Genomic DNA, 27,554 nt, shown 5'->3' with positions numbered 1-27,554 from the left:
ATCCACCCGGATGGATAACTGCATGAGCTGATCCAAGCTATCAGGCAAGGGATATTGTACCAGTTGGTCCTTTATCTGGTTAGAAAGACCTCTTCGGTACTGGTGTCTCAGGGCTGGGTCATTCCACTGGGTATCATGGGCCAACCTCCGAAACTCCGTACAGTAAACCTCAACTGGCCTTCGCCCTTGCTTAAGGATCGAAATCTGAGCCTCGGCTGAGGCCGTCTTGTCAGGGTCATCATACAACATGCCCAGTGCCGTAAAAAAAGCATCAACACTTTTAAGCGACGGACAGTCAGGCTGCAACCCATATGCCCAGACCTGTGGGTCTCCTTGTAGCAAGGAAATCACTATGCCCACCCGCTGAATCTCCGACCCAGAAGACTGAGGCCTAAGCCGGAAATATAGCTTGCAGCTCTCCTTGAAACAAAAGAACTGCGAGCGATCTCCAGAAAAACGATCCGGGAGATTTACTTTCGGCTCCTTAACCCCTGCAGGTGCTGCTGCTGCGGGAGCTCCGCCAGCAGCCTGGGAGGTGTGCATTTTAATGGACAAATCATTAAATTGTCGAGTCAGGACCTGCACCTGATCGACCACCTGTTGCAACGTATTTTGAGGGGTATGCTCCATATTCCCACAAAATTTCAACAGGAGTAGGGCTGCTGAATATGTTACGCACACCAGTGCTAACAGGAGTATACCGGTGTATGAACAGAGAGTGAAGCGAAGCAAACGAACTCACAGACAGTATAACATAACATACACAGGAGGTGATGGAATAACTAATAAACACAAAGTGAACGGAGAAGCCCAAAGGCTCAGGAATTGGGTGTCTCCCTAGTGTCAGGAATGCTCAGATCTAATAGAGCGGACAATTAAGCGATGTGTAGTGATTTAACATGTGGAGCACCTGAAATGATGTTGCTAAGAGCAACAGAAAAAACCCCAAAGGGTTACCAACGGGTGTGGGAATAAACTCCTTGGTCAGAGATAGAAATATAGACACAAGGAGAGTATCCACAATCCTAACCCCCACTTGCAGGGCACAGGTTCAGCTTACTGCCACTAAACTGACACCTGGACGCCCTGCACAGTGAGGGAGGATTAAGCAAGCAGGTCTGAGAGTACAGCCGCAAACCTGCAGGTCAAACAACTGACTCCAGTCTTACTGCTAGGTCCGGATTGGCAGAATGAAGTACCGAATCCCAAGGCCTATTCGCAGTAAGCAACAAGTAAATACAAAGTCACACAGTACTAGCTAACTCTCTGGAACTGACTAACAAAACAAAGATTCAGCAGCATTTGCCTAGCCTGGGAGGATGGTTTATATAGCAGGTGCTGTCCACGCCCCACTCAGACCTCACAGACTGTGAGCACAAAACCAGCGCCGGATTCCCTGCCGTGCACAGAGCCTGTAACCACTACACAGTAAAAACCCGGACCAGAGTATCAGATGCGCTCAGGTTACTTCGCTAACACTTGCCTCCCGGTTGCCATGGCGACGTGGCAGCACAGAGCAGGAGATCCTAACACAAAGCTTATCAAGATCACCAAGTTGCAGCTATGATGGTATGTTGCACTCTGATGGAGAACCACAAACTGATTTGTTACCTGACCTTTTGGGAGCTGCTAAAGAGAATCAAGGAGTGGAATCAGTCCAGGTGGGACAACAATTGGATATGGCCAAGCAGCAAGAGATTCATAGGATCTTTGAGGCTGAACAAGCCCAGTTTTCTTGTCAACCTGGTTGAATTCACCTGACCACGCACCATGTGGACACTGGGAGCAGTAAGCCATCCGACAAGTCGCTTACTGAATGACCCTAAATGTTATGAGACAGGTAAAGACTGAGATCAGGGAGATGCTTGCTCTGGGGTTCATTGTGCCATCTAAAAGCCCATAGGCCTCTGTAGTCATATTATTTCCTAAGAATGATTGGATTACAGGTTTTGCGTGGACTATCACAAATTGACCACACCTGACGCTTACTCTATGCCTTGTGTCGACATGCTACTGGACCGGAGTGGAGGGGCCAAGTTTGTCTCGATGCAGGACTTAAGCAAGGGTTACTGGCATATACCACTTGCTAATGAAGCCCAGGGGTGTTCTGCCTTCATCATGCCCATAGGACTCTTTGAGTTTATTACCATGCCTTTCATGATGAATAACACCCCTACCACATTCCAGCAAATGGTAAATAACATACTGGAGGGGTGTCAAGACTTTGCCCAATCCTATCTCCATCTTCAGCCATACCTGGGAGGACCATTTGACTCATGTGTCAGAAGTGCTCAAAAGGATCAAACAGGCTGGGCTCACCATAAGCACAGATAAATGTGAGATGGGGATGGCTGATGTTCATCACATAGGACATTGGGTTGGAGGAGGCTCCATTAGATCAGATCCAGAAAAGGTGGAGTTTATTATCAAGTGGCCCCAACCTATCAACCAAAAGCAAGTGCGGGCCTCCATTGGAGTTGCAGGCTATTACAGAAAATTCATACCACATTACAGCACCATGGCCAAGGCTCTAATGGACTTGAACAATAAGAGATTCAGTATGCTCAGAAGATTGAATGGATCATTGAGTGTGAGTATGCCTTCACCATCTTAAAAGACACGCTGACTTGTGCCCCAGAGTTGGCTGCCTCTGACTACAATAGAAGGTTTATTGTGCAGATAGACGCTTTGTGGTGTGGACTTTTGCCAGGTGTGAGAAGATGGTAGGAAACACCCAATCAGGGCGGTAATTCCGAGTTGATCGCAGCAGCAAATTTGTTAGCAGCTGGACAAAACCATTTGAACTGCAGGTGTGGCAGATATAACATGTGCAGAGAGAGTTAGATTTGGGTGGGGTGTGTTCAAACTGAAATCTAAATTGCAGTATAAAAATAAAGCAGCCAGTATTTCCCTGCACAGAAACAAAATAACCCACCCAAATCTAACTGTCTCTGCAAATGTTATATCTGCCCCCCACCACCTCCCTGCAGTGCACATTGTTTTGCCCAACTGCTAAAAATTTTGCTGCTGCGATCAACTCGGAATTACCCCCCATGTGTCTATCTCATAAGATAGCTAACCGAGAGATAGCCTATGCCACTATCGAGAAGGACTGTCTAGCCATAGTCTGGGTCTTAAAAAAAAATACAACCTTATCTCTGTGGTAAAGAATTCACTGTTGTTACTGTCCAAAAGCTTTTAAATTGGCTAAATAGAACCTTGTGGGAAAAAAGGAGGTTGTTGAGGAGGAGTATGGTTTTACAATGTTACAACTTTTCCATTTCTCACAAAAAGTGATGGGACCATCACAACACTGCTGGGTTATCCAGACATGAGGAAACAAATTCCAAATGTTGCACATGTGCCCGAGTATTGACCCTTGAAGTATTCCACTGAATACAGTGGCCCAGTTGGAGAACATCCAAATTAACTATAACTCATCTTCCCTGTTATCCAGCCAATTACTTACGCAAGTACATATGGTGTTTCCTATGCTGAGCTCTTTTAGTTTGAAAATCAACCTCTTGTGAGGCACTGTATCAAAGGCTTTCGCAAAATCTAAATAGACCACATCTACTGCATTGCCCCGGTCAATATTATCGCTCACTTTTTTGTAGAAGCTACAGTAATTAAGTTAGTTTGGCATGATCTGTCCCTCACAAAACTAAGCTAGTTCCTAGTAATGACATTGGAGATATCCAAATACTCCTTTATGCTATCCTTTAATATTCCCACCAAAATGTTTCCCACTACTGATGTTAAACTAATCGGTTTATAGTTATCGAGATCAGATTTGCCTTCCTTTTTAAATATAGGCATTACCTCTGCTACTGTATAAACCTGTCCTTTGGTATCATGCCTGTTTTAAAGGAGTCATAAGAAATCAAATACAGAGGCCTTGCTAATTCTGAGTGAAGTTCCATAAGAACCCTTGGGTGAAGTCCATCTGGAACCGGTGATTTATTAATCTTAATTTTCTTTAGTCACTCACGTACAGATGGAGCCTTGCTCATCTAGGCTTCTCTGCTGCGCCTAGTTGCCCCAAGATTTATTAGCATAAGCCTTTCATCTATTGTTCTCAGCTGCAATACAATACAGAGAGAACAATACAGCAGGGGATTAAGTCATTACAGCAGGATAATAGGATTACAGCAGTTAATCCTATTAAAGGGATAGATGAGAAGGGCTCCATCTGTACTACTACAAATAAGTGTTAAGCAACAGTACGTTATCATTACTAATGTTAGTCCTTTCTTTTAACATCTGTTCCTCTCTTGTAAACACTGATGAAAAATATTGTTTAATATTTCTGCTTATAGTTTGTCATCTGTTGTCAATACTCCTGATTCTCCATGTATTGCTCCAATATTTTCCCTTTTTAAGCTTTTTCTGTTTATATACTTAAAAAACTTTTTTGAGTTAGTTTTGCTCTCTTTAGCTATTTGCTTTTTTTAATTTCTTGTTACATTCCTTGTAGTAATGGAGTGACCCCACCTTCCCATTTGATTTGAAAGCTTTGAAAGCGCATCTCTTTTTATCCATTTCTTCCTTAACCTTATTATTAAGCCACATAGGTCTGCATTTTGAACTTTTTTGTTTGCTGCACATGGGAATGAGTTTACGAGTATAGTAATCGAGCAACCATTTAAAAGCATCCCACATTTCAGCGGTGTTCTAACCATTGAACAAATGTCCTTCAGTGCTTGTTTGAGACTGTCGAAAGTTGCTTTTCTGAAGTTAAAAGTCTTTGGTTGAACCCTTATAGTGGTATTTTTTAAAACCAATATTGAATGTGACCATATTGTGATCGCAGTTACCCAATGTCTCCCCTACTTTAGTATTTGATATTATCTCCACATTATTATTTATATTTAATTCTAGGTCCAGTATTGGACTGTTTTTAGAAGGCTCTGCAATTAATTGAGACAAATAGTGGCCACTTAGCATATTTAAGAACCTTCTGTGCGATGATTTTGTACTTATGCAGGGGGGTCGGGCCTGACATATGGGGCGGACTAGCCCTCTGCTGGGCGCCCCCCCACATGTCTGGAGACTGATCGTAGATGTGCTAAATTTAGCATATCTATGATCAGGTCTGAATTAGGCCCATGGACAGGATGCATTAGATTCACCCACTCTTTCAGGTGCCCAAAAATTTATTCTTTGTGTTCCTCTACTGTAGTTCTCACTGTTGGAGCAGTGTTATGAGGTGAGAGATACAACATTCCTAAATAACAAAGTGATACGCTGCCTCTGACATTATCTGTTCATGGTTAGGTTGTTTTTATGCTAATAACTCATATTAGAGCTACAGTAAAATCTAATTTCAATTAACTGCATTATGATACATTAAGGGTCTCATTTCAGTTAGGGTCAAAGCAAAAGAAAGCTGCACCTTGGAGAAGCCATATTGAACATAATATATGCAAACAGATATAGAATTAAAAGTGTCACCACTGAAAATCAGTATACACATAATGCTGCCCTGTATTGTGCTACATGCAAAGGACGTCAACATGTTCTCTGCACAAAATATAAAACACTTATTTGCATCTCTATCAATGCAACAGAGGTAAATCAAGGTCCAAATGCAGATGGTTTAGGAAACAGAGTGCCCCCCTTAATCTCCCTCCTTCCCAGGATAAAGCTGTATAGTCCTGTTGAAATCTGTATTCTTTAGAGGTATGTTCTCATTACATGCGTGTGACTCAGAGTCAGAAACAGAGTTTGTACTAGTTTGCAGTAGAAATGAGCGGGTTCGATTCCCTGAGAACTGAACCCTACCAGACTTCACGTCCTGAGCCCGGCTCGGGTTTTCCTGCCAGACTAGGAAACCAGAACGAGGCAAAACTTCATCATTCCGCTGTCGGAATCTTGTGGGTTTTTGGATTCCGTATAAGGAGCCGCACGTAGCCGCCATTTTCACTGCGGAATTGGAGAGTGTAGCAAGAGGATGTGTCTCCGTCCTCAGTGTCTGTGCGGCAGGGAAAGTGGGGTGGCAATTCTAGTGCTGTCTTGTGCTGCTCAGTCCAGTGTAGTGTCTTATGCTCCATCAGTCCAGTCACAGTGGTGGTGTCCTCTGCTGCCATATTTCAAGTGCTGCTGTATAAGTCCAGTCAAGTGGTGATGTGTTGTGCTGCATCAGTCCAGTGGTGGTGTCCCTGTGCTGCCAAAAAAATCCAGTATTACTGCCGTATAAGTCCAGTGGTACTGCCATATAAGTCCAGTGGTACTGCCGTATAAATCCAGTGGTACTGCCATATAAGTCCAGTTATACTGGCGTATAAGTCCAGTGATACTGCTGTATATGTCCAGTGGTACTGCCTTATAAATCCAGTGATACTGCCGTATATGTTTAGTGGTACTGCCATATAATTTCAGTAATACTTCCGTATATGTCCAGTGGTACTGCCAAATAAATCCAGTGGTACAGGCATATAAATCCAGTCCAGTGGTACTGCCATATAAGTACAGTCCAGTGGTGCTGCCATATAAGTTCAGTGGTGCTGTACTGTACTGTATATTATTTACTCCAAATAAAGGGGTTATTAATATTTAATCCAAATATTTTTTACAGGGTTTGCCCTGTGTGGTGTAGAGATACGCTCTCCTGTGCTGCATTTTGTTATATAACTCCAGAAAAATAACGGAGAACAAAAATTTGGAGGATAAAATAGGGAAAGATCAAGAACCACTTCCTCCAACTGCTGCTGCTGCTGTTGTTGTTGCTTGGAGTCGATCGTCATACCAGATGGCAAGTCGGAAGACCACTTGTACTACTTCAACTAAGCAAAAGACTGTCCAACAGTCCTTTGCGAGGAAGATGAAATATGACAGCAGTCATCCTGTTGCAAAGTGGCAAACTGAGGCCTTGACAACTATGTTCGTGTTAGACATGCACTCATTATCCACCATTAGTGCAGTTGTACTGCAGTGCCACTCCTAGATGGACCAGGTGTTTGTGCCGCATACTTGTGTTGCTTAGCTTAGTCATACAGCCACTTCGGTGCAACCTTTTGGCCTAAAAACAATATTGTGAGGTGTGAGGTGTTCAGAATAGACTGGAAATGAGCGGAAATTAATGTTATTAAGGTTAGTAATACCGTTGGATCAAAATTACCCCAAAATTCTGTGATTTTAGCTGTTTATATGTATTTTTTTCAAAAATTATCCACATTCAAAACCAAAACCAAAACACCAAAGGGTGGTTTTGGCAAAACCAATCCAGATCCAAAACACGAGGATGGAACCAGAACAAAAACCAAAACACAAAACACGAAAAGTGCCCACCGCACTCTCTAGTTTGCACCTAGTGTGCTTTGCCCCTAATACTGAATGAAACACTAAGGCGCGTATTTATTACCACTATTTTTGAAATAGCCTCAGACATTTTCTAAAGCCACCCATAAAAATATAGTATCCCCTAAATGTAAGAAGGGGTGACAGCAGCAGATATGGGAGATGCCTTCTGTGGTCCCTCTGGTTACTACAGGAGCTGGTGAAATAGGAATTGCAGTAATCCTAGAAAATGCAGCCATTGTAGCCTATGGGCCTAATTCAAGGTTGAATACAAATGTACTAGCAAAAGCATACTGTAGTTGCAATCAATTGCAAAGTGGATGCAAATCTGCACACAAAAAACAATACACGCCCACAGTGCAAACTAACAGGAAAAATCCAAATACACAAAAGAGCAGTCACCCTGAAAGCTATGCAAACTAGCGCTAGAAGCAATTATACTGCAGTTTCATTGCAGATTAGCGTTCATTTGCACTAAGAGAAACTCTGCCTTAGTGTTTCTAGGTGTGTGCCAATGGTGCCCTGCCCACAGCACAAATGCACTGAGGGCGCACCATCTAGCAACACACTCCACACTGCCAGTAGTAGATTTACCACCCACATGCAGAGCTCTTTAACAGAACCTATTTTTAACTCCATGCCCCGGCAAACTGTCAGCACATTGTTTAAGTGTGACTGCTGCTGGATGCCTGCTCCGACTCTTGAATGCACAGCTCTGCTCTATGGCTCTGCAGTCTGAGTGCACTGTCTTGTGAAGTTGTGCTGCGTGTGAGAATTCCCGGGTGTGTATCGCTTGACCACCGGTCAGCATCCCGCTGCTGGGATCCCGGCATTGAGATGCACAGAGGGGGAGGAGTGAGCACAACAAAGTCCCTTGAGGGCTCGGTGGCGTGCTGTGCTTGCCACATGTTCTACTCACCCCTCTATGGGTGTCATGGACACCCACGAGTGAGAATAGTCCCTGTTATTCGGCATGCCAACTGTCGGGATTGTGAGGTGGCGGGATGTAGGTGCCAGTATTGTGACCGTCAGTCTCCTGACCACCGGTCACATAACTACATCCCCTCACATCCCATCCAGAGAGCAGGAGAGAAACCCAGTAGAGATCGTGAAGTGCATTACCATCCACTCCAGACTGTATACACATGCAACATCACAAAGTAAGTTACAAGGGAGGGGGAGGTGTGGGGGGATAGGGCGCTGCAGGGAACAGCCACTCATCAAGATTCACCAGCCACTACTCGTGTGCATGGGGGGAAGAGGAGGAGGAGGGAGGGAGCTGTGTGCTAGTGAAGAATGCAATGTGTGGTGCAGATACTAATGATATGTATATATATATGTGCATATATATATATATATATATATATATACACACACAGAGAACCTTCCACTCTCCACAGTAACCTCATTCACTTAAAAACTTTAATACATAACTAGATAAATAATAGGGTTTACGTTCATGAATTGTACAATGCATTGAAGCTTGCAGCCCACATCACGGGACCCCACTTCACTGCAAATCCTACTCTGTCACATACAGCAGATTTTTCACATAGAATTATTGGAAGCCTGGCAACTGCTATCCAATGGGAGAAAATGTGCTTACCTGGTTTAAAGCTCACCTGCCAACAAACTTTTCTATATATATATATATATATATATATATATACATGTATATATAGCAAACTGTAATGGTTGGCACTCCCTTTCAATAGAACAACTGCCCCGGTGCCCTCCTTATGCTGTATAGGAATCGGTGGTCTTCTAGAGAGGGCTTAGCAATGGCCCACTCCCAATCAGTAAAAACCAGGCGGCACTCCAGGGACTTGTGAAATCAGGTAAAGTGTATTCTCAAATCAAAAAGCAATAATGAAAGGCATATCTTGCCGACATTTCAGCGCCTCGCAGGATGCTTTTTTCAGGGGTATATGCAGTGCTCTCCATCCTCAGGTCCCTGAGGATGGGGAGCAGTCTCCAAAACATGGCGGCTTGTGGTTATTAAAAGGACCTTTGCACAATCTTCTGCTTCAAGTCTGCTGAGTGCCGCCTATACACCTCTATTGCTGCATTGTGGAGTCACCATACCCCACGAGGAGGGCCCCGCAGCCACTACAGTGTTTAGGTTTTGAGTGCCGAACACACCACCTTTTCTCTCTCTCTCTCTCTATATATATATATATATATATATATATTAAGGAGGATCTACCTTGCGTAATATGTATAATGTGCTCTACTAGGCATGATGTGTATAATGTGCTCTACCTGCCATAATGTGTAAAAAGGGGACTCTGCTGCTGTAATGTGTAAAAAGGTAGTTCTGCCTGCCATAATGTGTCAAAAGGGGACTCTGATTTTGGTCCAATGGAGAAAAAAACAAAACTGCATGTTATATTTAAAAAAAAAAAATCACAAAATCAATGGAAAATTAATCACATTTTCTAAGTTTATCACACACCAAAGATACGATTTTTAGCTTGTATTGGTCTTCAGCCATGTTTATGTTGCAATCTTAGTCCATCTGGTCCTCGCATCATCAGTCCTTGCCCCGGTGATAGCGTGCACTGCAGGATTGTGTAAGTAAAATTTCAAAACTTTGAGCCAGTAATGGGACCCCAAGATATTGAGCTAGTAAGACAGGACATTGGGGCTAGAATGACACCTAGGGGTAGAACATTTTGCCAGACACACAATTTTGGAAAACCATGTAATTTAACATACCCTACTGCACACTGTAAAGGTAACATTTGTCCAGCCCAGCAATGCTGCAATAGTGAACAATGACTACCTCAGCGACTGATCCAGGCCATCACCAGTCCCGGGTAAAGAGTACCCTCCTTCCTCTTGGCACCCCTGCCTAAGGATTCCTTTCTGGTAACTGCAGTTTGCACATGCTCAGTCCTAAGGGGTGGTCTTCAGTATGCCGAATGTCGGGATCCCGGTGCACAGTATTCCGGTGCCGGAATCCCGACACCCGGCATACCGACAGGTATTCTCCCTCATGGGGATCCATGACCCCCCTGGAGGGAGAATAAATAGCGTGGCGTGCCCGCAGCATTGCAAGCACAGCGAGCCTGCAAGGGGCTCATTTGTGCTCGCTACGCTGTTGGTATGCCGGCGGTCGGGCTCCCAGCGCCGGTATGCTGGTCGCCAGGACCCCGGCCGCCGGCATACCATACTACACCTGTCCTAGGAATGTGCATATTTACATGGATAATTTTCTTATTTCTAGATCCCGAAGTCTCAGTGCTCAGAGAACTGTAAGCCAGGGACCATGAAAGTGCTGATGTCTGATCTATATTCCTGCTGCTATTACTGTGTCCAGTGCTCTGAGGGCGAAATATCCAACGTGACAGGTATGACTTAGAATTATATATGTATTATCTTGTATAATGACCTGTATTATTATCCTTCAAGCATCTACTGAATTGTAAGTACTAACTGAAAATATACTGTATGTTCCTTATGTTTATTGTTATGTTCTATTAGATCAATTCACTGAGGCTTCTAGGATAGTGGTTCTTAACCCATACTTGCCTACCTGACCCTCTCCATGCAGGAGAAAATGCTCTGTTCCTGGACTTTCCTGGTAATGTATGATTGCCATCACCTGTGGTGAAACACCTTTCTTATCAACTAACTAGCTCACCACAGGTGATGACAATCATACATTACCAGGAAAGTCCAGGAACAGAGCATTTTCTCCCTCATGGAGAAGGTCAGGTAGGCAAGTAAGTCTTAACCTCAACCTTCATGTTTTCCCAACAGGTCATGTTATAAGGATTTCTGTTTGTGGGAGCAGGTGGGATAATTATTGATTAAGTAAGAATAGACTACCAGACATGTATACGATTACAGACATTAACAAACATGACCTGTTTGTGGAACTTGAGGAGTGGATTGAGAACTCCTGCCCTAGTGCTAAGTTACCCTCATTAAAGGAATAAGTAGAAGGTTTGAAAAAGCAGCAAAATACTAAGCTCAATACCATATTAATCCAACCAACAAACCACGGATATACTAAGCAGTAGGTTCAAAACTTGCAGCAATACCACTGCAATCCTTCCAACTAACCCTCTAAAAAATGTAACCTGCTTTTAGCAGGCATGTTGGCAGAAGTCTCTACAGAGAACAGTACTACCTTCTAAAATTGAAAATCAACCTTTGGCCTTTATGCCTAAGATGTTAGTTCTGTAGATAAATTTGAAAGTCAAAGAGCACAGAGTTCCCCAATTTCCCATTAAGTATCAAAGGCTTGGAGAATAATAGAGCAGAAATTCACAGTGTTGGAGTGTTCTACACCATGCATTCAACTACATATGTGTCCTCATACATTTCGCCTCAATACTCCATACCTCCCAACATGATCCTTTTCAGGAGGGACAAAATGCTCTGTTCCTGGGATTCCTATTAATTTATCATACTATCATCCATGTTGAAATAGTTAATGGATAAGAAAGGTGTTTCACCACGGGCGATTGCAGTCATAGATTAAGAGGGAAGTCCTGGAATAGATAATTTTGTTCCTCTTGGAATGGGTCATGTTGGGAGGTATGATAGACCATGCAGTGGGAGATGCCTGACGTGAGTGAGCTGACTGGTCCTCTACAACTTTGCTAGCTCTGGGCCTTTGGATGCACCAGGAGACTGTGATGATTAATTTGATATGAAACACTTGTATATCTGCGTGCAAATGCATCTGTATAGGAAGCACAACAGAACTTGGGATGGAAAAAGCCACATCCACTACATCATAGCAGTTTGTATGCTGATTCAGAGCCTTAGTCACATAACAAATAAGTCAATGCAGACTCTTGGTGCGTCCTTGTCACATTACAGTATGGCTACAGTAAGATTCATTTTCAGCAAAAAAAATGCAAAAAAGACGCCCAATGCTAGCAGAGTCTCGCAGGACCTGGCATGCCAAGAGTGGGTCCCAATGCTAGGTGTACCCAACTCTAGTACTAATAGCACTAGGGTTCATCCAGTACCCATGCAAATGTGGGTATTACGTAAGTGGATTTTATCCTTACAGGTACAGTACCAGCAATGGCCAGTGCCCAAAAATGGCTGCTAGAACATTCTGGTCCATTTAGAAACATTCCATGGAACCTGGGATCACTGGCACCAGCAGTACACCAATTTCATTTATTCCATTTTTTTACACTATTACCCCAAACTAACCTTGACACTGCTAAGGATTAAGCCTTGGTGCTGGCAATACCTATAAGGGGGCCTCACACAATTTTTGTGGGCCTGATCCCTCTAGGGAACCCATCCATGGTGTCAAATGGCCAGGGTCTGGATGTATTCATGGTGGAGGAAAAAATGCACTGCAGATCCCCCTCTAAAGCTTCACAAACCAAGGCTGATAAAGCCAAATGCTGAATAATGGAATGTTGTGCGACTCTAGGCTTTTTGTTACCCAAATTTATTCACTATCAGTCTTGGTTTAACTGCCCAGCAGTGGTTATAGATTGGGGGGATGCCTTTATTTTTAGCTTTGCACATTTTCTATTACAGTGTTGCAGTAGAAGTGTTCTACTGAAGCATACACAGTGCATGTACAGCAGAGAAGGATAGTGCTGTTACAGTGATGCAGTAGCAGTGTTCTACTGAAGCATACACAGTGCATGTACAGCAGAGAAGGATAGTGCTGTTACAGGGGTTTAGAAACTGGTTGGGATCGATTGCAGGTTCCCATCAATCTGCAGTGATGCCCATCATTTTGCAAAACCACCATTTACTGAATTTACCCCGAAGTCCTACTAAACTATTCAGTGACTTTTTCTGTAAGATAGGACAGATATCTAGCCGTTCCATGATATCAATCAGGTTGCAGGTGCAGGCAGGACCGATCCAGCACTACTGGCTGGTCCTGCCTGCACCTACTGGCTGGTCCACCCTGAAAACCTGCATGGCTGGATGGAAAACAAAGAGATAGGTGTTTACCAAGCAGCTCTAGCTCCCGTCATTTTGATCAGCTTTTCGGCATACAGAGACACACCCCCGTAAGTCATGGTCATGCCCTCTTCTCATGCACACACAGCCACTGGACTTACAGGGCTATTTTAGTGCACCAGTCCATCTTTACTCATCCACTTGTGCTAAAGCTAAAGATTATCTGAGAAGTAGAGAAATCTCCAGTGTAGCAGAGAATTACTGACAATGTGCTGAGCACCACATTACAGCAGCTATTATGTATAGTACATAAGTATCAATATGTAGTGTCTCACAATGGGATGGATCAGAATAGGGGTAATTTAGTGTAGGGCACATGGGCATTTAGAGCATCTCATGAAATATCTCATACTAAGCACTTTTAGCTATACAGTATGTATCTTATACTGCTTTTACACTGAAATGCTGAGTCCAACCTTGGTGCGACCCTGCTGAGACCCATTTCAGTGTGGCAGCTGTACTTGTCTTACTGCCGAGTTGGCAACATCACTGGACATGTGACCAGTGCATGATCTTCCCATACTGTACCACGGAGCTGGTTTGCATCAACCCAGCTTACCCATTTACACTGCACCGCAACCCGGGTCCTTCTCATGACCAACCCTGCATGCTAGCCAGGCTGGATTCCCAGGTCACTGCTCCCGAGTAATAATGGCAATAACCCAGGTTTTTAGGAATGTTAGGACCCTTGGACTCACTTGGCATTGAAACTATTGGACTTGCTTAGAATTGTGGTTTTGGACTTGAGTGAGGAAACACTTGGACTTGATGAGTGTGCTGATGCTTAAACTTATAGGATGTTGCATGGAGCTCTGTAACTATTGTGGTGAAACTTCTAGAGCCCTCAAGAGGGTCTTCTGCTAATAACAACCCCCTGCTGTTCCCTTAGTACTGGGCGCATACCTCAGCAATAGAAGCTCACCCAATAGTCTGAAAACCCAGAGTAGTACTGACTGACTGCTAAGAATGAGTCACACAACTGCTAAGGTATGAGGTACAAGTTGGATTAGCCTCTTTTTTAACAGTACAGATGGTATGTAAACTCACAGCCGGGGCGCTACAGTCAGCAGCTGGAAACATCTCACCAGACCTGGGTTCAGCAGGCAGAGCTGGATACTGGATACTGACAGACAGACATTTTGACAGAGTATCCACAGGACAATGAATAAAACAGATATAGGGACCAGCGGTTTACACAGCAAAGGGTTAACTATAACAAGCAAGGAAGTAGTGAACAGGAGGATATATAAAGGGTATTCTGAGCAATCTGCAAGCAGGCAGTGATGAGGGAGCAGTATTTAGTAATGACTGTGCAGCTGCACTGCTGCACATCCACTTATCCCGGCTGAGAGCTGGTACCTAGCAACCAGGAATTCCATCTGCGCCCGGTGTCCCAGTTTCCGGGCACCTGGCTGCTCCCAACAGGCATTAAGGCTACCACATTGCTAGGTGCTGGACAGGGGCTGTCAAGCTAGGTAGCCGTAAGATACGCAGCAACCTGGTCACCTGGCAATGACCAAGACCTGCATACAGCACATTCCACCCGGCGAACTGTAACAGAACACCTAGACCCCGGTTTAAGAGGGAACTCTCTTTAAAAGGACTTCTTGAGTCCAGGAGTTTGAAGAAATATTTCATGAATCCATGCCCTCTTGGGGCCATAACCCTTCCAATGGACAAAGAAATGTACTCAGCCACATACATACTTGAAAGTCCAAGGTCTTCTCAACTACATTCAGTACTCCTCATGAACTTGAACCATAACTAGGGTAGATCTCCTAGAGCCACCGACCTTGAATCTTTTGATTTTCAAAGATATGGGAAACTGAAGATGAAAGGCAACAGTATTGACTCGCTGATGGATTTAAAAGGCCCAATGTAATTGTGTCCCAATTTTTGAGATGGTTGTTGAAGCTTAATATTTTGAGCAGACAACCATACCACTTTGAAAGTACATGGTGTCGTGACTTGTCAGCAAATTTCTTTGAATGAACCGAAGAGCTTTCAAAGCTTGATGTACCTTCCTCCAAATTTTCCTGAGTTGGGAAACAGGAGTAACTGATGGGTCAGGCTTTTGAAAAGGAGTGAAGGCATTTGACTTGGAATTAAAACTAGAAGCACAAAAGAACAGTGACATGGAAGTAGAGGAATGTCCAGAATTATTATATGCAAATTCAGCAAAAGATAGATGGTCATTCCAATAATTTTGACACTTGGAAATATAACACCGCAGATACTGTTCAAGGGATTGATTCACGTGTTCCATTTGCCCATTGGATTATGGATGGTACCCAGAAGAAAGACTAAGATTAATTCCCAAATTGAAACAAAAAGATATCCAGAAGCATGCAATGAATTGAGCACATCTGAGACAATGTCATGGGGTAATCCATGAATTCTGAAAATATGCTAAATGAACAGAGTGGCAAGATCCTTGGCACTAGGAACCTTTATCAGTGGAATGAAGTGAGACATTTTACTGAAGCAATCAAGTATGATCCAGATGACAGAACACTTGGAAGATTTCGGAAGATCCACAATGAAATCTATGGACAGATGGGTATATGGTCTGGAGGGCACTGACAAAGGCAATAAATGTACAGAGGGTGAAATTCAAGGAGTCCAGATGGTGTCCTTGACGGGAGTTGTGTTTGTAGTGACTGGATGCGTGAAGCATATCCTACAGTAAGACTGGATAGGAAACACTTTTGAGAAATGATTGGCACCAATGATTTGGAGACCATCTTTTTGCAGACTCAATGTACAGCAAGTACTTGTGATTGGTGAATACTGTAACCACAAGTCTGGCACCCTGAAGCCAATGTCTCCATTCCTCCAGGGCCCACTTGACCGCCAAGAGCTCATGATTCCCCACATCATAATTGGCTGATGCTGGAGAAAACTTCAGTGAGAGAAAGGAACAAGGATGGAGTTTGGAATCAACCAGATCTTTCTTAGAGAGTATAGCTCCTACTCCGACCTCAGAAACATCGATTCTACTATAAAAAGCAGATCTGGATAATGATGGAAAAGGAACGGAGCTGAGAAGAAAGCCTTCTTAAAATTTTAAAATGCCTGTAATGCCTGCGGAGATAAACAGGTGGGGTCTGCACCTTTCTTAGTTCCACAATAGGTGCCATGATGGTGGAGAAAGAGTAAATAAATCTCCTATAATAGTTGGTGAAGCTCAGAAAACATTGCACAGCCTTTAAATTAGTAGGATGGACCCAATCAAGAACCACTTGGAGCTTATTGGGGTCCATAGAAAACAATTGAGGAGTGATAATATACCTAGAGTAGGAAATCTCCACTTCAAACTTGCATTTCTCCACTTTTGCATTCAGATGATGTTCTTTGAGCTTTTGGAGGGCTGCCTTGACATGAGCTTGATGTTCCTAAAGGAATTTAGAATAAATCAAAATATCATCCATGTAAACACAATGAATCTACCAAAGAATTCCTAAAGAGCATTATAAATGAGTTTCTGGAATACTGCTGGGGCCTTTGAAAGACCGAGTGACATTAACAGGTATTATAATGGCCAGAATGGGTGTTGAAGGCATTCTTTCATTCATCCCCCTGCTTTATCTTGATGAGTATATGCTCCACACAAATCAATTTTGGAAAAAATTATGGCCTCCGTTACCTGATCAAACAGTACTAAGAAGAGAGGTAGTGGATACAAATTATTGATTGTAACCTAATTCAGGCCTCTATAATCGATGAATGGTCAAGGAAACTCATTTTTTCAACAAAGAGAAACCCCACCCCCACAGGTGATTTTAAAAGGATGAATTAATCCTTTCTTAAGATTCTCTTGAATAAAGTCCTCCATAGCCTTGGTATCGGGCAAAGACAGAGTATAGAGCCAACACTTTGGGAGTTTAGCACTGGGCATAAGGTTGACAGCACAGTCATAAGGCTGGTTGGAGGCACGGAGTCAGCCTGCTGTATGGAGAAGATATCTGCATAGGAATGATATTGGACAGGCATCCCTCAGGAACAGACTGGTGTCCGAAACCTCACTCTACCATTATGTAATGGATTTCCATCCAGACCATACACAGAGCTTCTTTGGAGATACCCCCGGAACAGGCAAACTCAAGATCCATGAATATCCCTGGGGCATCACAATCCAAAAAGGCCTGGACTTCAATCACCACTTCTTGGTTTATCTTAATGGAATTTAGTATACAGTTATTCAGAGTGATGGAAGAAAAAGACCTGAGAAAACTCTTCCTTCTTTTCCCTTTTTGTTTTGCGGCTTCTTTGGACAGGTACTCATCAAATGTCCTTTGCATAGGCCAAGGTTGCGTCGCCTGGCCTTCTCCTGCGACGTCAAGTAGAAAGCCACAATTTGCATTAGCTCCACACCATTTTTAGAGGACTCTAGCAAGGACCAATGGGATGATGGCAAGGGCATTATCTTATCTATCCTGTGTTCCTGTATAATTCTGTCTATCCTGATCACCAGCTGCATGAGGGTGACAAGTGTTCTGAGCGTTGGATACTGCACCAAATGATCCTTTGTTTGTTCTGTGAGGCCTAGCTGGTACTGACTCCGGAGAGCTGGATCGTTCCAGCCACAGTCATTAACTCAGTATCAAAACTCAGTGCAGTAAACCTCTGCAAAATTCTTTAATGAGCACAGGTACACCTCTGCGGATGCTGCCTTATCTGGGTCATCATAAAGCACTCCCAGGACTGCAAAGAAAGCATGAATGGTGTGAAGACTAGTAGTCTCAGATCCAGAAGAATGAGATATGGAATTAAAATAAACTCTGCAAATCTCTAGGCAGTTCAGAAACTGCTTTTGGTCTCTAGAGAACTAGTCAGGGAGGTTGAGCTTAGATTCCTTCACCACTGCCTGTGGGGAAACATTGGATCTCCCAACCTCCTCTTTAGAGTTATCACAGTGGGTAAGATCCTGTAGCTGTTGGATGAGAACCTGGATCTAATTAGCAAAAATTTGAGTGGCATTTTTCTGCATCAGCTCCATCACCTCCCATCACCAGTTTTGTGGCTGGTTATACTGTTAAAAACCATCGACTCATTTGGTGTTGAGACTCTTGGACTTGTTTAGAATTTTGGTTTTGGACTTGATGAGTGAGGAAACACTTGGACTTGATGAGTATACTGATGCTTGGACTTGCAGGATGTTGCACGGAACTCCAAACTATTGTGGTGAAACTTCTAGAGCCCTCAAGAGGGTCTTCCACCAATAACTACCCCCCGCTGTTCCCTGAGTACTGGACATGTACACCGGTACTTAGGGGGCTGTCTGGACTTAACACCACCCAGCAGTAGGAGCTCACCCAATAGTCTAAAAACCTGAGTAGTACTGAATGTCTGGTAAGAATGAGTCACACAACTGCTGAGGTATGAGGAATGAGCTAGATCAGCCTCCATCTAGGCAGGTGTTTAATGGTGCAGATGGTATGTAAACTCCCAGCCGGGGAGCTGTGGTCGGCAGATGGTAATGCCTCCCCAGACTTGGGTTAAGCAGGCATTCTGCCTGGACTACTGTGGGCTCTCAAGGGCAGAGATTTCCAGAGGGACACAGACACCTCCCGCAAGCGGTGAAACTGCAAAACTCGTATGCTACTCTTGCAGAGCTGGAAGATACAACTAATAGAGGCACTACAGAACAGGAGGATATGGGGACTTCTACCAACTATAGGCACAGGAAATGGAACAGGAAAATTGCATCTCCAAAAAGGACTGCACTTCTCTTTGGAGATTCCATTATTAGAGGAATACATCTGGGAAATGCAAATGAAGTAAAGAAAGAAGTAAGGTGCTTACCTGGAGCCACAGCTCCAAGGGATAAAGAGCGCATGCTAAGAATTGTAAAGGCTGCAAGAAAAGATGGGGAGGTGGATGTCATTGTCCACCTAGGGACAAATGACCTGGCAAATGCTGAACTCATGGCCGTAAAAGATGAATTTAGGAAGTTAGGGACTGCTCTGAAGCAGGTGGCAACCACTGTATCTTTTTCAGAAGTATTGCCAGTACACAGAGGGGAAGACAGAACTCATTGCATCAGAAACTTCAATGTTTGGCTAAGGACATGGTGCAATGAGGAGAGATTTGGATTTATAAGCCACAGTCACACCATCTGGCAAGATAGTAGCTTATACAAAAGTGACGGCCTGCACCCATCTTCAAGGGGAACAAGAATACTAACTGAACAGTTTGGATGCTTCATCAAGAACTATTTAAACTAACAAAAGGGGGCAGTGAACCATACAAGAATAAAGAAATCTGCTCCCCCAACACAGAGGTATTGTTTCTGCAGGCAAAGGGAATAGGAAGCATATCCACAGCAACAGAAGATAATTCAGATCAAAACCAAATAAAAATAGGCAGAGAGAAGAACATAGCTAGGAACAGAAAAAGCACAAACAAAACTCTAAAAGCTATGTGTGCAAATGCTAGGAGCTTAGGAAATAAAATCCCAGAACTAACTGCAATAATGACAAGGGATGATCTAGACATTGTGGCAATTACAGAGTCATGGTACAATGAAAATCATGACTGGGACATAGCTATACCGGGATATACTTTATTTAGGAAGGACAGAATTGGAAAAATCGGAGGAGGGGTAGCAATGTATGTAAAAAATACCATAAATACTACATTAATACAAAGTATTGAAGAAAAAACTGAGGCCCTTTGGGTGACCATAGAAACCGGGGAAAAGTTGATTATTCGTATTGGCGTGATATACAGGCCACCAGGTCAGGAAGAGGAACTCGACAAGAACCTATTGCAGGACATAACTAAAATGGCATTAAAAGGAGAGGTAATAATCATGGGAGACTTTAATCTTCCTGATGTAAACTGGGAGGACTCTGTTGCTAGTTCCACTAGTAGTTGGAACATTTTAAATTCCCTTCAGGGAGCATCCCTCCACCAATTAGTGAGGGAGCCCACTCGGAAAGACGCAATATTAGACTTAATACTTACAAATGGAGACAGATTATCGGACGTAAAAGTGGGTGAAAACCTGGGATCCAGTAATCATCAAGCAGTATGGTTCAGCATTAAGACAGAGACTGACTCGTCCCATACAAAAACAAAGGTGTTGGATTTTAGGAAGGCTGATTTTGAAGGGATGGGAAAATGTGTAAGCGATTCTTTGGCAGAGTGGAGGAACTTGGAAGCAGTGCAGGAGAGGTGGGAAACATTAAAATGTGCAATATTGAAGGCAACAGACCTTTGTATCAAAACTGTTAGGAAAAACACAAGGAAAAGGAAGCCAGTGTGGTTTGCAAAAGAAGTAGCAAATATTGTGAGACCAAAAAAAGATGGCTTTTAGGAAATATAAGCAGACACAAAATAATGAAGACAAAGAGATATATCTTGTTAGACAGCAGGAGACTAAGAAGGTAATCAGATGTGCAAAGGCACAAGCTGAGGAGAAAATGGCCCAGTCAGTGGGTAAAGGAGGCAAAACTTTTTTTAGGTATATAAGCGAAAGGAGAAAAACAAAAGGCGGAATTATAAAACTAAAGACGGACACTGGGAGTTTTGTTGAAGGAGACAATTTAATAGCAGATCATCTTAATGATTATTTTTGCTCAGTATTTACTACTGAAAGAGAGGGGAAGGGGACACAGTTAAGTTGCAGGGATATTCAGAAAATGAAACTAGTACATTTACAGAGGAGAAGGTCCTAACAGAACTCTCAAAGCTGGAAGTGGACAAATCTATGGGGCCAGATGGGATACATCCAAGGATACTAAAAGAACTTAAGGAGGTGCTGGTAGCACCATTGACAGAATTATTCAACCAGTCATTTGCTACAGGAGTAATTCCAGAGGACTGGAAAAGAGCAAACGTAGTCCCACTGCAGAAAAGTGGAAGCAAGGAAGAGGCAAACAACTACAGACCAGTGAGTCTTACATCAGTAGTAGGGAAATTGATGGAAACTCTCTTAAAAGAAAGAGTTGTAGATTATCTCAAATCCGGCAATTTACAGGATCCCAAACAGCATGGATTCACTGGGGGGAGATCATGTCAAACAAATCTTATTGACTTTTTTGATTGTGTGACTAAAGTGATGGATAAAGGTGGAGCCGTGGATATAGCTTATCTAGACTTTAGTAAGGCTTTTGACACTGTTCCACATCGCAGACTGCTAAATAAACTTGAAAGTTTGGGATTGGATATTAGGATTATTGAATGGATAAGATCTTGGTTGAAGGATAGAAAACAGAGAGTTGTGGTAAATGGAGTGCATTCACAGGAGGGAAATGTTACCAGTGGAGTACCCCACGGATCTGTACTTGGACCAGTGCTTTTTAATATCTTTAATGGTGACATTGCAGATGGCATTAAAGGGAAAGCATGCCTTTTTGCAGATGACACAAAGGTATGCAACAGGGTAGACACACCAGGTGGGGTAAAACAAATGATTGAGGATCTAGGGAGACTAGAGGAATGGTCAAGAGTCTGGCAATTACAGTTTAATGCCAAAAAATGCAAAATCATGCACTTGGGTCTCAAAAATCCTAAAGCTAAATATAGTATTAATGGCACTATACTGGAAACTACTGAGGAGGAAAGGGATCTAGGAGTCACTATTTCAGATGACTTAAAGGCAGGTAAGCAATGTAACAAGGCAATGAGGAAAGCTAGTCAGATGCTTGGCTGCATTGGGAGAGAAATCAGCAGCAGAAAGAAAGAAGTAATAATGCCACTGTATAGGTCATTGGTATGGCCTCATCTAGAATACTGTATTCAGTTCTGGAGGCCATATCTTCAAAAGGATATTAATACATTAGAAACTGTACAAAGGAGGGCAACTAAAATGGTGCATGGCCTACATCACAAAACATACCCAGAAAGACTAAGAAATCTCAATATGTATAGTTTGGAGCAGAGAAGGGAAAGGGGGGACATGATAGAAACTTTCACATATATCAAGGGTTTTAACAAAGTCCAGGAGGGAAACATTCTCCAAATGAAGAGAAGCAATAGGACACAAGGACATGCACTGACACTGGAGGGGGGGAGGTTCAGGGGAAATTTGCGGAAAAATTACTTCACAGAAAGGGTAGTGGACAAGTGGAATAGCCTCCCATCAGAGGTGGTAGAGGATAAGACAGTAGAGCAATTTAAACATGCATGGGATAGACATAAGGATATCCTTACAAAGAAATAAGGATCAAATAAGGTTAGAGATAAAAATAATGTAAAAAAAAAAAGGGGGCAGACTAGATGGGCCAAGTGGTTCTTATCTGCCGACAAATTCTATGTTTCTATGTTTCTATGTTTCTAGGCAAAGCAGGATACTGGGCACTGACAGACAGGAAATCCGGCAAATTATCCACAGAACAATAACCAAAATAAATATAGGGACCAGCGGTATACACAGCAAAGAGCAAAACTATAACCAGAAAGGAGTGGCCAGGAGGATATTTACAGGGTATTCTGACCAATCTGCAAGTTTGAGAGAAAGTATCCCACACCAGAACTAGAAGTGATGGACTTTGATATAAAGGGTTGTACGTTAGATTTCAATTTACACAAATTCAGATAAATTCAAACGTAGGTGCTACCCACTGATCTAAATTACATACAGAAAAGAAAAAAAATTAAGAAAAATTTTATGGTAGAGATCAGTTTGTTTGGCTGCACTCTAACCCCTTCATGAATCTAAATCTATAATGTTTTTTACGTTTTATTAATTTCTTGTTAGATAAATCTTTTTGAAACATGAAATACCAATACCCACATGGAATATAATCCTACTTACATAATCTCCCATGCGATATTATTATGGCCAAAATACTAGACCATACAAAGCGAAATATTAAAAGAATTTTAATATGCCACATTTGTGGTAAATGTAAGGCTTGTCAATATGTCAAAATCACCAAGGTTTATCTCAATAGGTATAATAAATGACAATCACTATGTACAAAAATACTTGGCTATTAGAATTATATATCAACATTTATTAGAAACACATATAAATATTTGGAGCGTAGAACACTCACACTCATCATAAAAGTGCAATAGATATATAAGAAATAATAGGCGGCACACGATTTGGTTTTAACAAATTTTATTTTTATACACAAGACAGAAATCTGTCTAATAAAAGTTTTTTCTTTTCACGTTTTTCTATTTTTATCCAAAAATTATTTTAATATTTCGCTTTGTATGGTCTAGTATTTAGACCATCATAATACCGCATGGGAGATTATGTAAGTAGGATTATATTTCATGTGGGTATTGGTATTTCATGTTTCAAAAAGATTTATCTAACAAGAAATTAATAAAACTTAAAAAACATTATAGATTTAGATTCATGAAGGGGTTAGAGTGCACCCAAACAAACCGGTCTCTGCCATAAAATATTTCTTATTTTTTTTTCTTTTCAATCTGCAAGTTTGCAGTGAGAAGGGAGCAGTGAATAGTAATGATATGCAGCTGCACTGCTACATGTCCACTTATCCTGGCTGGAGGATATCTGTAGGCATTACCTAGCAATCAGGAACGCCATGTGCGCCAGCATTCCAGTTGCCGGTCACCCCGTGGCTCCCAACAGGTGCCATTGGTTGTTGCTAGGCACCGAGCAGAGGCCATCAGACCAGGCAGCAAGAAAAGACACAGCATGCCGGATGCCTGGAAATGACCGGGACCTCGTCTAGCATAGTGAACCCAGAAAGCTGTAACAAGCAACCGTAAAAAAGGAGTGTTAGAGACACATATTGGTGTCATTTGTTTAGGAGATGTGGTTTGTTACTATGATTTAGGTTTACATTATTTGCTCTTTGATATATCAATTGAGATATGTGTATGAATTGTTTATAGTAAATATTTAAGTTTGACATTTGTGATATTTGTAAACCCAAACTTTATTTTGTATTTGTTTTTTTGATTTATATTCATTCTTTTTAAACAGATTATTATTATTATTAGTATTATTAGTATTATTCCATCATAGTGATATGGTCTTCAGCTTTAAAAAATAGTTTTTAAACAGCAACATGATTAAATGCTACAAATGGTATATTTAGTATTTATGTATATTGCCATTATAAATCTGCCAAAGCCCCCTATATACTGCAGCTTTGACAACTGAATCCTTAGAAAAGGTACCCATAAATCTTAGTAATCTCAGTATATGAATAAAACTGCCCAGTATTTGTGTTCTACATGCAAAATAGAGAGTACTTCGCAGATTCTAAGGTACTAATTCATGTTTGCGCACAGATGCGTACGCAGCTGCCCACTGGAACTATTACAAAGTCCTAAGCTGTTGAATCCTATATGATGCACCGACACAATAATGAGAAACATCAACTCCTAGGGTTGACCTATGGCTAGGCAGACTGGCCGTAGTAGTAGCAATGCTGGCACCATGTATCTCTATGTACATGATCGCTGCTGAAGGCAGATATACACCTCAAAAATAGCCATGACACTCCTGCGTTTTTGCCACAACTCCCATGTTAAATCCTCAAAAGGTCCCTTCCTGTCAATCACTCTGCATATAAATTGTCAGTGCCAGTGCGATCACAAAGGTACCTTGGCACATGTTCAGTCTGCTCAAAATCACTCATCGGCATTGTTTACAAACACGAATTAGGACCTAAATGAGGAGCATCAATTATTGTTATTGTGGTACCTATGTTTTCTGTCCTGCTAATAAACAGATATTCTATTTGTTGTTTTATTCTTCCAGACAGTGAAAATTGTCTGAAGTGTGCTGACCATGAGTGGCCCAATGAGATGAAGACTCAGTGTGCTCCCAAAGTGCTGGAGTTTCTGTCCTACACAAATGATACAATAGTTGTTTTAATCTTAATAACAACATTTGTGCTTTTTTCTTTAACTTTTCTGATACTTAAAATATTTATTTTGTACCAAGACACGCCTCTGGTGAAAGCCAACAACAAGAATCTGAGCTTCCTGCTCCTGGTCTCCATCATGCTGAGCATTCTCTCTGTATTCCTATTCCTCGGACGTCCTGTAGATGCCACCTGCATGTTGCGTCAGATCTCTTTTGGAATTCTCTTTTCAGGAGCCATATCTTGTGTCCTAGGTAAAACTATCATGGTCTATATTGTTTTTAAAGCCAATAAACCCGGAAGTTCATGGAAAAGCTGGATCAACACGAAGCTGTCTAATTGTTTGGTGTTGTCGTGCTCTTCCATCCAAGTGATAATCTGTATGAGTTGGGTGACTATCTCTCCACCTTTCCAGGAGCTGGACACTCATTCTTATAAGGGAAAGATCATTGTTCAGTGTAATGAAGGTTCTCTTATTGGGTTTTATTCTGTCCTGGGATATATGGGAATCCTGGCAGCCATTAGCTTTATTACAGCTTTCTTGGCCAGGACATTACCGGACAGTTTTAATGAGGCAAAATACATCACCTTCAGCATGCTGGTGTTCTGCAGTGTCTGGATCACCATGATCCCGGCCTATCTCAGCGCCAAAGGGAAATACATGGTGGCTGTGGAGATCTTTGCAATACTAGCTTCATGTGCTGGACTTTTATGTTGTATATATTTCCCAAAATGTTACATTATCCTGTGGAGACCAGAACTAAACACAAAAAAACATCTACTTGAGAAAGGAAATGATCGTGTCAATCATAAATAATAACTCAAATAATAAATAATGATGATGACGGTTTTGGTGTATTAGGTCAACAGTCAAAAGGTTGACAGTATCTAGGTCGATACCAAGTGGTCGACATTCCCAAGGTCAATGTGGTCAAAAGGTCAACACAGAAATGGACGACACATCAAAGTGTCAACATGATGTTTTTTATATTTTTTGGGTGTCAAATTTTCCTTTTCAGCATGTGAAACCCCAATTAGTGTACTGCGTCTCCTCACATGGTTTGCTTCACTCACCATGCTTTGGGCTAGGTTGTTATTTCCTATCGTAAACCGCATTGATGGTAATGTATAAAAAGAGTTGAAAACATGAAAAAAACTAAAAAAACTCATGTTGACCTCGTAATTTTGACATTTTGACCTTGTCAAAAGTCGATATGCATGTTGAACATTTCGTGTTGACCTACTGACTGTCAACATTTTAACTGTCAAAATACCATCTGGATACTGATGATTATGATGATGATTACGTATTATTATTAGAGATGAGCGGATTCGGTTTTACTCGGTTTTACTCGGTTCTCAAAACCGAATCTTATTGGCTCACGGATGTCACGTGTTTTGGATAGCCAATAAGATTCGGTTTTGAGAACCGAGTAAAACCGAGTAAAACCGAATCCGCTCATCTCTAATTATTATTATTATTATTATCAGCAACACACCCATTTGTCAAGGTGAATAGATGAATATACAAAAAGTCACTTACCTATATACAGTAGTAAGAAAGCCCGCCACCTGTGTGTATAGCCAAAAAGGAACTGGTGCAGGGAGATTACGTCAGTGCTGCCGGGAAGACAGTTTGCCATGGCAATAGCAGCACGAGTGTCCAGTTGCCTACGCAACTCCACACGCCCGCCAAGTGCTCCACTGCACTTCTCTGCAAGGAAAAGAAACCTAGATAATGATAGCAAATACCGCTAGACTGCAGTGTTTAATAAACAATGCACCCATGAACAATTAAAAATATACTGTAGTGTATATTAATCATTGTATGGCTACTGTATCGCATTAGTAGGATGGCAGTAGCAAAGTCCTGTCAGAGAGCTAGTGTTAATGAACAAATATTAGTGGGAAACAATAAAAATTGCATCGTGAACAATGATTAAACTAGCTGAGTGGTGGAGGGATTGTATTGAAGCTACATGATATGGGTCAGAAAGGGATAGGAGTATGGTCCTTGTAGTAGGTGGATACCCTAGCTTATCGGTCACTAGAAAATTAGTGATGTGGATGGTAAAATATATGTCGACAAAGATTAAGGCCAGAGGCTACGACTTAAAGCTGTTCAAAACCCCAAAAGAACAGGTAATGGGGATGGACCGTATGTCCTTATTACAATCAAAGCTCAGTAATGTGAGCAAGGTGTTCCGCTGGACCAGCACATACACCACTGCGAGCCCAGTACTTCCAAGAGCCACCAGGTCGCCTTGTTACAGAAGAGGACGGAATCTGAAGGACTATCTTGTGCGAACAGACATTACAGACATGACCAAGGCTGACATTAAACCAGTAACATTTTTAGCAAAGAAAGCAGGGTGCTACAGGTGCCTAGGTTGCACAATGTGCAATCACAGGCTCATAGGCTCTTCCTTTAAACACCCGCACTCAGATAAGATGCTAAAGATTAACCAAGTCATAATTTCTACATTAACC

At 42.2% G+C, this 27,554-nt stretch overlaps 1 protein-coding gene across 1 annotated transcript in view; it reads left to right on the top strand.

The window, feature by feature from the left end:
- The window catches only part of LOC134910767 (uncharacterized), a 98,143-nt gene extending 72,262 nt beyond the window's left edge, over positions 1-25,881 (top strand). The window contains exons 7-9 of the mRNA XM_063919150.1: positions 2,309-2,590; positions 10,529-10,652; positions 24,959-25,881. Of these exons, the coding sequence (XP_063775220.1) occupies positions 2,309-2,590; positions 10,529-10,652; positions 24,959-25,881 (1,329 nt within the window). The remainder of the gene's footprint in view (positions 1-2,308; positions 2,591-10,528; positions 10,653-24,958) is intronic.
- Positions 25,882-27,554: the final 1,673 nt, after the last annotated feature.

Source organism: Pseudophryne corroboree, chromosome 4 (assembly GCF_028390025.1).
Source record: "Pseudophryne corroboree isolate aPseCor3 chromosome 4, aPseCor3.hap2, whole genome shotgun sequence".
In the NCBI taxonomy this organism is placed as follows: domain Eukaryota; kingdom Metazoa; phylum Chordata; class Amphibia; order Anura; family Myobatrachidae; genus Pseudophryne; species Pseudophryne corroboree.
The sequence above is the reverse complement of the archived record's forward strand: the minus strand, read 5'-3'. Positions and strand labels throughout refer to the sequence as shown.